The sequence below is a fragment of the Canis lupus genome, chromosome 32 (genome assembly GCF_003254725.2).
Source record: "Canis lupus dingo isolate Sandy chromosome 32, ASM325472v2, whole genome shotgun sequence".
NCBI classification, from domain to species: domain Eukaryota; kingdom Metazoa; phylum Chordata; class Mammalia; order Carnivora; family Canidae; genus Canis; species Canis lupus.
Window position 1 is genome coordinate 9,307,812 of NC_064274.1, and position 14,447 is coordinate 9,322,258.

The 14,447-nt window shown below is 36.3% G+C and overlaps 1 protein-coding gene across 3 annotated transcripts in view; it reads left to right on the plus strand.

Moving 5' to 3' along the window:
- The window catches only part of ARHGAP24 (Rho GTPase activating protein 24), a 734,422-nt gene that overhangs the window by 448,071 nt on the left and 271,904 nt on the right, over window positions 1–14,447 (plus strand). For all 3 annotated transcript variants that reach the window (XM_025425632.3, XM_049105020.1, XM_025425624.3), the window contains exon 3: window positions 12,046–12,133. In XM_025425632.3, coding sequence (XP_025281417.1) covers window positions 12,046–12,133 — 88 coding nt within the window. The remainder of the gene's footprint in view (window positions 1–12,045; window positions 12,134–14,447) is intronic.

Here is a 14,447-nt window from a genome sequence, read left to right on the forward strand (position 1 = left end):
CGTCATTGAGATTGCTCCTGCCGAGGTCACCAAGATCTTCTTTTGGACCAATTCTGTTTGTCAGTGTTCTAGTTGTGCTGTCACTTGACTGGGGCACACATTTAACACAGATGATGACCATTTCTTGAAATGCTTTCTTATCACAGCTTTCCTTGTCCTGCTCTTCCTCCTTCCCTGACCCCTCCTCAGCCTTTCTCCTGGCCCGCAATCCAGTGTAGGCCCTCTAGATCTAGGCATGCTCTGGAGATCTTTTCTTGGCCTTCTCCCTTAACCAGGCTACATATTCTCCCTGGATTACCTAACTTAATTTTGTGACTTCAAATGCAGTTTACAGTCAGAGGACTCTCAAAAGTAAATCTTCAGCTTGAATCTGTCTCTGGGATTTGAGACTCATGTATCTAACTTCTTACTTGTCATTTTCTTGTATGTGTAATGGGTACTTCAAGCTTAATGTGGCCTATACCAAACCCTTGATTTTCCCCCAACTTCTATTTCTTCCCGACTTTATCTTCCCCATCATGGTATATGTATGAGGAAGATAGATGTATGCATGATCACCGAGTACTCCAATATTGACACAATTCTAGGCTTGTTTCCTCTGTTTCCTTGAGTCCCATGCCCAACACATTATCAACTCCTGTTTACCCCCAAAACATAATCTAAATAATAACACCTTTCTTCTTTTCAAGGGCTGTCAATCTTCTTTATCCTGAACTAGGCTGGCCTCCTGCTTCCACTCCTTTATCTCTACAGTATAGTTTCTATTCAGTAATCAAAGTGTCCTTTTAAAAATGCAAATCAGAGAAACAGGTGATGGGGATTAAGGAGTATGCTTGTCATCTTAAGCATTGGGTGATGTATGGAAGTGATGAATCACTATATTGTATACCTGAAATTAATATAACTACTGTATGTTAACTATATTAGAATTACAATAAAAAAAATAAAAAAAATCGGGTGATACTGTGCTCAAAACCCTTCAATGGCTTCTCATTGTACTTAGAATAAAAATAGAAACATTTAAACTTAGTTTATAAAGCAGGTTCTGAGCACCCCGCCTTCTTCTCATCTTCACATCGATGAATTTTTCTTAGCATTTAGATCACAACTAAAATGATACCTGCTCAGGACTTCTTTGAACATTCATTCTAAAGTAGCCACCCAGGCACTTTTAAACATACCATCTTATTTTATTTATTTTTTTTAAGATTATTTATTTATTTATTCATGAGAGATATAGAGAGAGTGGCAGACACCTAGGCAGAGGGAGAAGCAGGCTCTCCATGGGGAGCCCGATTAGGGACTTGATCCCGAACTCTGGTATCACGCCAAGGGCAGACACTCTGAGATCATAACCTGAATGGAAGGCAGATGCTTCACCAACTGAGCCGCCTAGGCGCCTGGAGAGTGGTGCTTTCTTTACTAATAGAAAATGTTGTCAAACATTTGTAATTTTGCAAAAACATAGTATCTTTACACAAGTAAATATCACACTGCATGTGCAATTTCAGCACCAAATTTTAAGGATCATGTTGAAGTAGTTCAAAGAAGTACGGGAAAGTCAAGAAAAGTAGGTGCACCACAAATCAAAGGAATTTTTTTTTAAAGTTCAGTGTCAAAAGCAAGTTGATTAAATCCTAGGTTGCCTTGGTCCTACTAAAGACATTTTTCTTCCAATTAAACTTCCCAATTTTAAAATTTAAATGTATGGAAAGTTATTTAACTTAAAACGATTATACCTGGTTGTTAAAATAATTAGCAAAATCATTGTATTCAGCATCTCAATGTATTTTGAGACTATAGGTTTACCTATTACACAGTTTCTTGCAAGGTTGAACCACGTTTTTTTCCACTTTATTTTTAAATACACAACGTGTTTATTAGTTATTCAAGAAAACAGGTTAAATGAGACTATTGAAATTACCATCAATTTTCTAGTTCATTGAAAATGGCTTTTTGGACCCTTCTTTTTAGGGGTCCCAGATTTTCCCATAATAGATATTATATAGCTATGTTTTTACTCTTCATATTTCTGTTTTGTAGAGACATACAGTCTAAAAGAATTCTTTTTTTTTTTCTTTCCTTTTTCTCCTACTGCCATAGATGTCATTTGAAACCTTTCGCATTTATCACCTTCTGAACAGTTGACATTTCTTTTGCTGGTTGAGAAATAATAAACGTTGCAAAATGGCATATATTTTGGACATAAAATACAAAGACTAGGTCCTAATAATTAATTGAGAAGGGTTAGCAATTAAACTCAGTCCTCTCCAAATAAAGGCTCTTAACCTTGCCACAGATACTCTGTTCTGGGATTCCAAGGACATGAATGTGGTGCTAATCAGTTCCTCGTATTGAGAATAGAGGGTGGGGTAAGGAGGGATTTTCTTTGGCTACTGTCTAATTTCAGGACCTTGTACACTGTGGACTTGCCCCCAAAATCACTGGCTCATGAAAAGCTAAACATCCCTTCCAACACTTGAGAATTAGCAGTGGACTTCTTTTAAAACCTCAACATTTTACATGCTCCTTACAAGGAAGGGATCATTGGAAGCTTTGCTTCAAAGTATGTTTTATATGTATTAATTTATATATATTAGTTTCCTTTGCTATAACAGATTCCCACAAATGTGATGTCTTGAAACAATAGAAATGTATTGTCTCACAGTTCTGGAGCCAAAAAATTAGAAATCAAGGTAAATATGCAGGGCCAGACTTCTTTCAGAGGCTCTAGGAGTGAGTCTTCCAGCTTCTGGTGACTATCAGCATTTCTTAGTTTGTCACTGTGTCCTTCCAGTCTTTGGATCTATTTCCACATTGCTTGCCCCCCTCTGTGTGATTATCATATCTGCCTCTTTTATTTAAAAAAATTGTTTATTTATTTGAGAGAGGTGGGAGGATGCTGCAGAGGAAAAGGCAGTGAGAATCTCAGTCTCAATCTCAAACTCAATCTCAGTGGCTTGAGCTCTAGGCTGGGCTCGATCTCATAACCCTGAGATCAGGACCTGAGCAGAAACCAAGAGTCTGAGGCTTAGCTGACTACACCAGCCAGGCATATCACATCTTCCTCTTTTAATAGGAGATTTGTGATTGGGTTTAAGGCCCACCCAGATAATCCAGGATAATTCTCTGTCAGGATTCTTAATTTCATCTACAGAGACCCTTTTTTTCTGATAAAATAACATTTACAGGTTCCAGGAGGTAGAACTTGCTATCTTCAGGTGGCCTATATTCAGAATACTATACTATATTTAATCATGTTCTTGAACGGTCTTCCACAGTCCTTTCTGCAAAGCAGATATTTAACCTTGAGGGTCCCAATGCCCCTATCCAACCTTGCCTTCTCCTGTCATTTTCCTTTGTTTTAAAAATATACTTGTATTTTTTTTATTGGTATGGAAGTAAAATGTGCTCGATGTTTTAAAGTTATTTTAAAAATAGGAAAAAATTGGGATACCTGGGTGGCTCAGCGGTTTAGCATCTGCCTTCATGCTTTTGGCCCAGGGCATGATCCTGGAGTCCCAGGATGGAGTCCCAAGTCTGGCTCCCTGCATGGAGTCTGCTTCTCCCTCTGCTTGTGTTTCTGCCTCTCTCTCTCTCTCTCTCTCTCTCTCTCTCTCTCTCTCTCTGTGTGTCTCTCATGAATAAATAAACAAAATCTTTTAAACAATTTTTTAAATAGGAAAAAATGAGCAAAATAAAAATCATCTATGACCCGAATAGTCAAAGATAGCTGCTATTAACATCTCTATTTCTCCCCCCTAAGCATTTAGGATCCTCAGCACATAGTACATATTGAATATATATTTGATGAAAAAACAAATAAGCAAATGAACCAATACATTGCATTGTAGCTTTCCATCATATGAAGGAAGTAGAGCTTGAACTCAGGGTGGGTCAAGTGGCATCTCTGCACTTTACCAACTGCATATGCTACTCAGTCTATTTATGCCTCAACAATCTTGCTGTGAAATAGACAGTTATTATTGTACTTCCACATAGGGATTTTAGAAGATTACAATGTGCACTTATGTTGGCACATAAGTCTCAGTAGATATTAGCTACAAGATTCAAGATGAGGGAAAAAAAAAAAAAAAGAGGATTTCACTCCACAGGTAGAAATTGTTAGGAAATGGATTTTGTGTCAACATTTGGATTTTTTTCGTTTAATTATAATCTTTCAAAAATGGCATGAAACACCACAAGAAAATTAGTGAGATATTTCGGCCAAACTCTGGACGATCAAAGTATTGAAAAGGGATTCATATATTTGATAAACATGAGTGAGGTCATTTCTAAGGTCTCTACCAATTTTGAGAGTGTGATTATGGAATTTTGATTTTGAATAATGATGTCTTCCTTTTCCCATATTTCTGTTTTCCTCCTGTTGTCAAGGAATGTCTCCATTTTCCAATAAATCAAGAACATGTAGACAAATAGGAGTGATCTAAATGTAGCTAGAATGGTAAAGGCCATGTTCCCAGGGTGAATGTTCATGCAGGAGGACTCCACTGGAGAATAAATTTATGTACCTTGGTCCCTAGGGGGTTTTCACACGGGTCCTTGTGTCTGAGAAGAAAGAGTTAAAAGCCTTTAAATGAATTGTATCATATTACATTACATATTTCTCTCCATCACAATTAATGCACAATTAATTAGCCTCCAAGGATCTGAACATGTGTAATAATATTATGCAAATGCTGCTTTAAATGAAAATGAACCCAGAATGACAATGCTTCTCAAGTGCTAAATCTGCTGTTAATATAAAGTAGCAACATGAGACATCTATATAGAGAATTTATTTCTATTTTTTCAGTAACTACAGAATAGTCTCATGTTATTATGTTTGTCATGGTTAATTTAAATAATGGTTTGGAAATATTACATCTATTTGAGGAAAAACAGTACATTCTACAATGTGGACAGCTTTGTGAATACTGTGCTATTTTCTCTATAAGGCAATTTATAATAATACTTAGGTCAGTGTCCCCCAAAGTAATTTCAAAATTATTTTGGTAGATTCTAAAACTGTACGGATTTGCAAGTCTTCCTTCACTTTCCTCCCCAGCAGCATTCCAGGAATTGGTGTAACTAACTTCAGAGGCGAAGAAGAAACTCTTTATAAAACTTCTTCAACCTGTTATAAGTAGCAGTAATTGGTTAGAAATAGGAACATAAACTGGGCTCACTAATCAAAAAGTCCTTAAAGGAGCTTGTATTCATTTATTCATTCATTTTTTTTGTTCAAATATGTATTAGGAATTTACCATCTCAGGCCCTTTGCCTCCCTGAGCTTCATGTCCTCATCTATAAAATGAGAAATACCTACATCACACAGTCATTGAGCAAATGAATGATATAAGTGGTGTACATATTAGTTTAGCAAAGTAATAGGTAAGAAATGTTAGCGATCATCATTATCAATTTCATTATGCTGTGCTATATACTATTAATTGTTAATTAGAGGTTTGTTTGTTTTATTACTCTAGGCTTACAAACATGATAGTAAAAAAAAAAAAAGACTTAAAATATTCCAATTAGTTTACTTCCCTACTTACTGGACTAGATGATAATATTAGCAGATATATATTTAACTTTTACTAGAACTATCTCATTATTTGGGGATTTGCAAAATATGGCCCCAAAATATCTTTGAGGCTTCTGGGATATAAGAAAGATATTTTTTTCATATTAAAACAGCTAAAAAAGTAGTATGTATCAGACATTTTTCTACAAACTACCCATATTAGCTCATAGTGACTTTATGAAGTAGGTTATATTTTTAATCACATGTTAAGAATGTAGAACCTGTGGAAAAAGAAGGATAACTCTCCTGCCTGAAGTCATCTAGTTAACTGGTGGTAGTGTGGGAATCTGAAACAAAGTAGATTGACTTGCAGGGCAGATTTACCTAACCAGAAACTTCATTGTCATTGGTAGATTATTATATGGCCACAGTGCTTCTGGGTACAATTTTAGGTTTGTGTGTTTGTTTTTTTCTTTTCAATTTTCAACCTTCCCTGCGTGATCCTAAGATTCAGGAGTGCAAAGACATTGTTGGAATTTCTCACCATTATATCTTCTGTGCCTGGAGAGGGCCTGTTATATGTCAAGTGTTGTTTAATAAATATTTGTTGAATGGCTTAATGAAATTACTTGCTACAAAAGAAAGAAAAATCAAATAAACCTATGTTATTCAAAAAAAACCTGTTGAATAATAGTTATTTCCCCTTGATATCATTTTTCAACCTCTGTCTCGTTGCATTACAAATACATATATATACTGTCAAGCTGAGACTTTGCCAAGTATCTTCTGATGTTCATGGTCATTGTTAGTGCTGGAAGAAAATTTTTATTACTGTGTTCATAGAAACTAACAAAGGTACTACACGTGGTACATTTTTTTTCAATCCAAATTCCAGAGAATAAGATTACTGTGCTTATTTTCAACATCATCTTGCTTTTACCCCAATATCTTATGGTTTTGGCTCAGTGATTTGAATGTAACTAGAGATGAGCTCCTTTTCTAATAGCAATTTAAGCTGGAAATGAGACACTAACATGGTTCTCAACTATGTTTCTTTTACCGACTCTTAGCTCTCAAACTATAAAAAGATTTTGTTTAATATTATCTCATTCTAAAGTTTTAAAGATTCTTGAGAAACAGATATTCTCTATAATGGATTTTTAAAAAGCATAATTCTATTCTGAACGTGCTGATTAGTTATTGACATTAAATTATTGTCTTAGATACTGAACTTGGATCAAAAGGTTACATCTTGGGGCTCTTGTGTGTCTCAGTGGTTGAGCATCTGCCTTTGGCTCAGGTCGTGGTCCTGGGGTCTTGGGATCGAGTCCTCATATCAGGCTCCCAGCAGGGAGCCTGCTTCTCCCTCTGCCTGTGTCTCTGCCTCTCTCTCTCTGTGTGTCTTTCATGAAAATAAATAAATATTAAAAAAATAAAAGGTTACATCTCCTTCTTATACTTGAGCCTCTTCTCCATGATCCTCCAAATTTCCAGTGAAGCATATTGAACATTATGGGGTAATATATGCCATTTCATAGAAAACTAGGAACACTTGCAGTGGACTATTTTGTCACTCAAGATCCCAGCAAGAAATTGACGGCTCCACTTTAAAAGGGGGTAATTGTAGAGTGTATGATAAAGAAACCATTTATAGTGTCGAAACAGTTCATAGAAACCCACAGATAGGGAAAATATCTGGGACCTGTTAGTTCCACTGGAACCTGGTGAAGCCTGAAATTTAGGAGATGTGGACTAAGGTATCCAATGCAACTAGGGAGCTTATCTTGGAGGAGGACAAGTTAATAAATACCTCAGTCTGCTTGTCTTGTGGCCTTCTTATTTTCTGCTATGACCTCTCAAATCCAACCTGAAGTCAGAGGTCAAGAGAGCCTGGTTGATGAAATTTATAGAGATTAGTCTCCTGAGTTACAGAATAAAGTGATGGGTGGAAAAAGGGGGCGGGGCAAACAGAGAGAGCATCCTACCTAGCTACTAACAGAAAATTAAACAATATCACACTTTGGGCTCAAGTACATGGGCTCAATGGACCTTAATTCTTCCCAATTCCCCATTTCAAATAAGAGAGGCACCACCTTCTTTCTAGATACACAGAAAAGTCAAAGTCATCTCTGACTCTTCCTTCTTCATGCCCTGTGCTTAAACTGTGCCCAGTTTCTTTTATATTTCCAAAAATCTTGTCTCCAGTAATGCATCCCTGGTGCAAATGTATGCCATTTCTGACGCCAATACCTTTTTATAAGTCTTGATGTCGCCATCTATGACAAAATAATTGCTTCATGGTAACAGTCATCTAGGAGGCTGGTATCCTAAATCTCCATCTGTTTTGCCCTTGTCCTCAGTTACTAACTGAGAGGTCAAATGCAGCATCCTTTGCCCAGGGTTAGACTTTCCATGAGGTGTCCTCAGCATCACCAATAGTCTTTACTTCCTAATTTTTCCTCCCTGGAAAAATTCTCTTATTTACCGTGCTCTGCGCACATGGCCCTAATTATTTGCTTTTGCTGATGTGTTATTTCCTCCATTCTGAAAGATTATCCCAAGCTTACCAAATCTTAAAATCTAATCTTTCTTTGAAAACCGGTTTTTCTTATCACTTTTCTTAACTAGTCAGACTGCCCTAATGACACTGTCTTCTCACACTTTTGTTATATCTGTTTGCTTTTCTACATACTTGTAGGTAAGCCTTTCTTGTATAGTCATGTGTTAATGTTATTCTTGCATTGAGAGTAAAGAGTTTATTTCTTTCGCATGCTTCACATCTGATGAAGTAGTTTTAGAAATAATATCTGACATATGGTAGTGTCTCAACAAACTACCTCTCAGTAATATGGGCACTTTTATTTTACTTGCTCATTAGCTCTGTTTGCTTAGTTGATTCAGGGCAGCTCTGGAAGAAGTAACCAAACCCATATGAATGGTGCATACTTTTTGACTACTAGTTTCTCAGGGATTTGTCCTACAGAATAGGTTAAGGAGGAGCTAAGATTTAGCTTCATGGATATTCATGAAAATGTTCTTTATGGGGTTCCTGGGTGGCCCAGTCGGTTAAGCTCTGCCTTTGGCTCCAGGGCGTGATCCTAGGGGCCTGAGATGGAGCCCCACGTTGGGCTCCCTGCTTAGCTGGAGCCTGCTTCTCCCTCTGCCTCTGGCCCTCCCACTGCTTGTGTGCTCTCTTTCTCTTTGTCAAATAAATAAAATCTTTTAAAAAATGATGTTGATTGCTAAATTGGCATAACAATATGTGATTTTTTTAAGTTTTGAAACAGATAATAAATTAGACTTCATTTGGATTGCTTTTCTAAAAAATTACTGTAGGTGTTAGCAGACACATATATAAACATATGCAAATATGGGAGGATGTATAGGGCTAATATTAATTATCTATGGCGGTGGGTAAATTACAGGCTTTTAAATTTTATCTACATTTTCTAACAATATAAAATTACAGAATACTTTGAAAATAACTCACTATCAAGACTTCTCTCAGTGATAGACTTTATATGGTTTCTATACAAAGTGATCAAGATAGCTGTTTCAATTAAATGCTTTATTTTACTCACTGAATGACTTCTAGGATAAACCACAGCAAATGTTTGTCAATTATAGCATAACCTCCCCTAACCATTGTCTACTGATATTTAAACTATTATGCTGACTTCACAATTTATTTGGAAAACAGTCAAAATATAAAATCTGTAAGATGTCAAATTTGAAAATTAAAATAAAAATCTCAGCCAGAAGTAGCTATTTCACATGTATGAAAAAGACAACAAATGGCAGCACTACTTTGTTTTTTAATAACCAAGTGAAGTAGTTTGGGATTTCATGAAGGAGAATGGCTCATGCAGGAGAATTGTTTATGCAGGAAGGTGGCTTGAATTCAACTTCTACAATATATGTACAGATTAAGATCTGAAGTAGAGCCTGAAGGCATAGAAGTAAACAGGAGCCATACATGCACACATACAAGTATACAAGCATACATGCATGCATAAATGAATATTGTAACTGTCTAGAAAGTTAGATGCTATGTTCTAACACTCAGCTAAGTGTTAGAACAATTTTAATTACTTCACAAAATAATTTCAGTAAGTAAAATAAACTTTTAATTGAAACAACTAATTCTATCACTTTATATGGAAACCATGTCAAGCCTATAGATTAAAAAGGTCTTAATTATGATGAATATTCTCAGATATTTAATACTTTTTTTAAATGATTGGAAAATACAAGAAAACAAAATGTGATCCATAGGCCAGAGACACTAGATGTGATGAGAAATAGGAAAATATACTTCCTGGAGGAGGAAAACAAAAGCAGTACCTCCAACACTTCATCTTGTAAGCAGGGAGGGAGAGGGGTGTGTCTAACCTATAATTCCTTGGATTTTACTTAGGGAGTATTATGCTTTATCTCTCTAAGCCTAGAAGTGGACAGAATTGATGATCATAATTTTCTGTACCAAACCAAGTAGGATGAAAATTGAGTACAATATCACTTGAGTTAAATATTGCTTTCAAGCTGGCAAAGCTGGACTATATAATATGGTTTACAATAACATGGGCTTTTAAATCTGACATGCGTGGTTTTGAATTTTGGCTTTACTGCATTCACAGTACTTATTCACTTAACAATTTTTACCATTAATCTTATGGCAGGCAAAACACTAGACATTGGTGGTAAATCAATGGAGCAAAACACATGTTATCCTTGCTCTCTTAGAGTTTGATGATGGAGATAGACATTAATAAAATAATTTTACAAATAACATAATTGCATACAATGGTAAATCAATGCAGGAAAATTTGCTGGAAGCTACACAAGTATATTTTGGATTAATCAATCAATCAATGGTTATAAAATAATCCAGGAAAGATTGTAGTCCTATGGTAGATGGGAATATGATACTACTTAGAGAATTTATGCTATTTATTTATTTATCAGCTTGATTATAGAAAGCCATAGAAAGCATCAAAAGCATAAGAGTAGAAAAATGAGCTTATAGACGTGGATGGAGTAGACCATTCAGAACGTGATCCTAGGTGATCCTAGGGCAGATGAAAGGCATTGAAGATTTTTAAACAACAAAGTTGCAAGGTGAAATTTCTGTTTCTGAAGATACTTTGACTACATTAAGGAAAAAAGTGGATTGAAAGATTTTGAGGATCACCTGGGTGGCTCAGCGGTTTAGTGCCTGCCTTCAGCCCAGGTAGTGATCCTAGAGTTCCGGAATCGAGTCCAGATTGGGCTCCCTGAATGCAGGGAGCATGAAGCAGGCTTCTCCCTCTGCCTATGTCTCTGCCTCTCTCTCTCTCTCTCTCTCTGTGTGTGTCTCTCATGAATAAATAAATAAAATCTTTTTTTAAAAAAAAAGAAAGATTTTTGAGTATTATAGGGAATTCAGTGAATTTGAAACATACCAGACCACAGGGGTACCTGGGTGGCTCAGTCAGTTAAGTGTCTTCCTTCATTCAGCTCAGGTCATGATCTTGGGGGTGTCTTGGGATTGAGCCCTGTGCTAGATGGACTCCCTGCTCAACGGGGAGTCTGCATCTCCCTCTGCCTTTCCCCCACTCGTGTGTGCATGCTCTCTCTCTCTCTCTCTCTCTCTCTTTCTCTCTCTCAAATAAATGAATAAAATCTTAAAAAAAAATAGAAAAACACAGCAAAACCATACCAGATTACAGATAATAGTCACTTGAACTAGGAAGTGTTAGGAAGTGGTGGTAGGTAGTAGAAATATACTAGAGGTAATGACTCCTACATTTTTGGCTTTTGCAACTGATTGGAAGAAGATGCCAGTCACAAAGCCAGGCAATACATAAATATGACCAAATTAAGGGCACTTTTAATTTGACTAAATTTATTTTAAGATGCTTTTGAGACATCCAGATGGAAATTCAATAAGTTCTTGGATATAAAGGTGTAAAGCTCAGAGAATACTGAGTTAGAAATATTAATCTGATATTCATTTGGGTTATAGTTGGTTATTGAAGTCATAGGCATGATTAAGCTCGGAGGAAGAGAGCATAGACTCAGAAGAGAAGGAATCACAGATACATCTTTAAAACGCTTTAATATTTAAAGGACACTTAGAGCCAGCAGAGGAGACTGAACAGAAAAAAAGGAAAACCTGGAGAACAGCTGTAAAGTGGGGGAAAATAATACCTAGCTCATTAGACTATTCTAACAATTATATAATATGACGTTGGTAGAATGCTCAGTAAAAATTTTGGCACACAGAATGCATTTAATAAATCGGTGCTTAAAATGAACCCAAGATGTAATACACATCAGCTGCTCAACAAATACTTATTAAATGTTGAACGAATATGATTCTGTTACATGATTTTTGATTAGTTGGGAATATAAATGAGTCTGATGCATATTACTGTATCCTGGATGACAAATACACTTCGGATATTCATTGATGATGATGATGATATTCAGTATTTGCCTTATGATGATGTTGATGTTTGGGATATTTGTGTTCACAGGGTACTATTTTTCTGCCTGGAAATAAAGTCCTTGAACATCCATGCAATGAAGAGAGCCCAGGAAAATTCCTCTTTGAAGTAGTTCCAGGTAGGATATTTTTCTGGTTTAACTTAATGCCATTCCATGTTGGTAAAAGTGAAGACACACAACCTTTATTCTTCTTGGGTTGTGGTGAAGACCATTAATTTGGAAAAGCAAGTGTCAAGTTCGGTTAGCATTTACAAAGGTTATTATTCCAGGTTTGTACACCAGTACAAATGATCGAACACACACACACATAAAAGACACATGGCCATATGACTACTGGATATCCATTTGTCCTCATGAGATTCCAGAGTTGACCAGAGTCATGACATAGCATTTATAAGGGACTATTAGAGACAAAATCAGTTTTATAGTTCTCTTGTGATATGAAATTTGGCAAAAAAAGAGAAAGAAATTGTACAAGGTGCTATAGTTGGTATGCATTGCCCAGCTGATTCACTGTCACAGTTCTTCACAGACTGCATCTTAAAGGAACCTTTGCTCTAAAAATAAAATAAAACAAAAATCCTCTTTCAGCGACTAGCCAAGCTATGCAGTTCTGTAACTCAGCTTTGCTCCCAACCAACCACTTCCACATGTTTGGCTTGTAGCATGAAGGACATCTCTGCCAAGCCATGAGATCCTGTAGGTAAATTTCTTCAACATCTGTCCTTTTTTTTTTCCTAGTCATCTGCATCCTTCTCTCTCAAAGTACCTGATCTCCACTTAAATATTTGACTCACTCAACAATAATTTTTTTCAAGGCCATGATCTACTTCTTTGATCTGTTTTTTAGCCCTTCCTTAATCCTTGATGTACGGAAAAGGATTAGGAACGTGGCTTTTATAGCGTTGGCTCTGGCTAACCCAGTTCATGCGATACTGACACTGATTTAATCACAGTCTAGGATGTATGTGAATTTATTTGGTGACTAAAATGTAAAGCATATCAATAATGCTGGCACAAAGGCAGCCAATAAAACAGTTTTTCCAGATTTATAAATGCTGGGAATCTAAAATGTGGAAGCATATTCCCCCCCCTCACTGGAAACAGCTGTAGCACTGAGTTCATCTGGCTCATGATGGAATCCATGACTAAATGTTAATTAATGCAGCTGAAGTGCAGAAAGGTTAGTCAGATGCCTTGTATTATTTGTTTTCCCCCAGGGAGAACACATTGTAAGAAACCTGAATCTTGTTTGCCCTATTAAAATCTTTTTATACTTACTTTTTAGTGGAATACCCTGTATGGAACCAAATTCCAGATGTTGCAAAGTCTTTGAAGTATCACTAGAGGAAATTTCCTTCCCTATTTATTTGCAACATTAGTACCTATTGGCTTTTCAGTGAACATGGTATTAAACTGACAGCTTTGACTCCTTATCTCCAATAATATGAAAGGTCTGTGCTGTCATTCTTTCTGCTAAATGAGTTGAGATTACATCTTTTGGTGAAGGTGTTCTGATATAACATAGATGGATATTGTCAAGATTGTTCTAGAAAGAATTGTGTGTTCAAGCCCAGCAAGCCCCCAAACTTACCCCTCTAAGATTGTTGCTCTAGGGCATGCGTTTCATGTGCAGGGCATGTGACATAATGGCTTTTGATGAGCAAAGCCTAAGAAGTTTAAGACTGTGTGATGTGAAATCTGAAGGTTGTCCTTTCAAAAAAAAATATCTTCAAGGAAATTTAGGTTTGCTGCAGTAATTCTGGAAATAAACATATTATGTCCATAGCTCCTTTGAAAAGATACCTCCTGAATCATTAATACAATATATAGTAGCTTCCAAATTAGGTTTTATAATTCTGAATTACCTTAAGGAGTGGCAAGAGAATTGTGCCAAATACTTCTTTAAAGAGAGAGTTGGAAAAACACTCTGGCTACATTGAAAATCCAGTGTTTGTGCCATTAATCTTGGTCATCGAGTCTTTATTAGTGTGCACCTCACATTAAGATAGAATTTCCAGACAAATACTTCTGTACTTGTATGAAAATGTGGGGATATGTATCACATGATTTCTGGACAATTTTTGCAAAATTAGGATTACTAAGTACACTTGATCCATCTTTGCAAACGAGAATGATAAGATAATGTTTTTTAATTATTCTAGTTGTGTGATAGTTTGACACAGGGAATCTGGAAAGCTGCAAGAGTGTTTTCATTTTTCAGACAGTGTGGTAAACAGGAAGGACTGCAGAAATGTGGTCAGTGCCTTGTACAGAACCTTCTGTAGTCCTGCCTGGCAGCAGATCCTAAGAACACATTCTTATTCTATATAGACCTTGTCTGTGGAATTCTCTCAATCATTTGAAAACTCATCCTACAAATGATGTTTGCAGATCTAACATGATTTTGTCCTTATGTACAAATACCTCA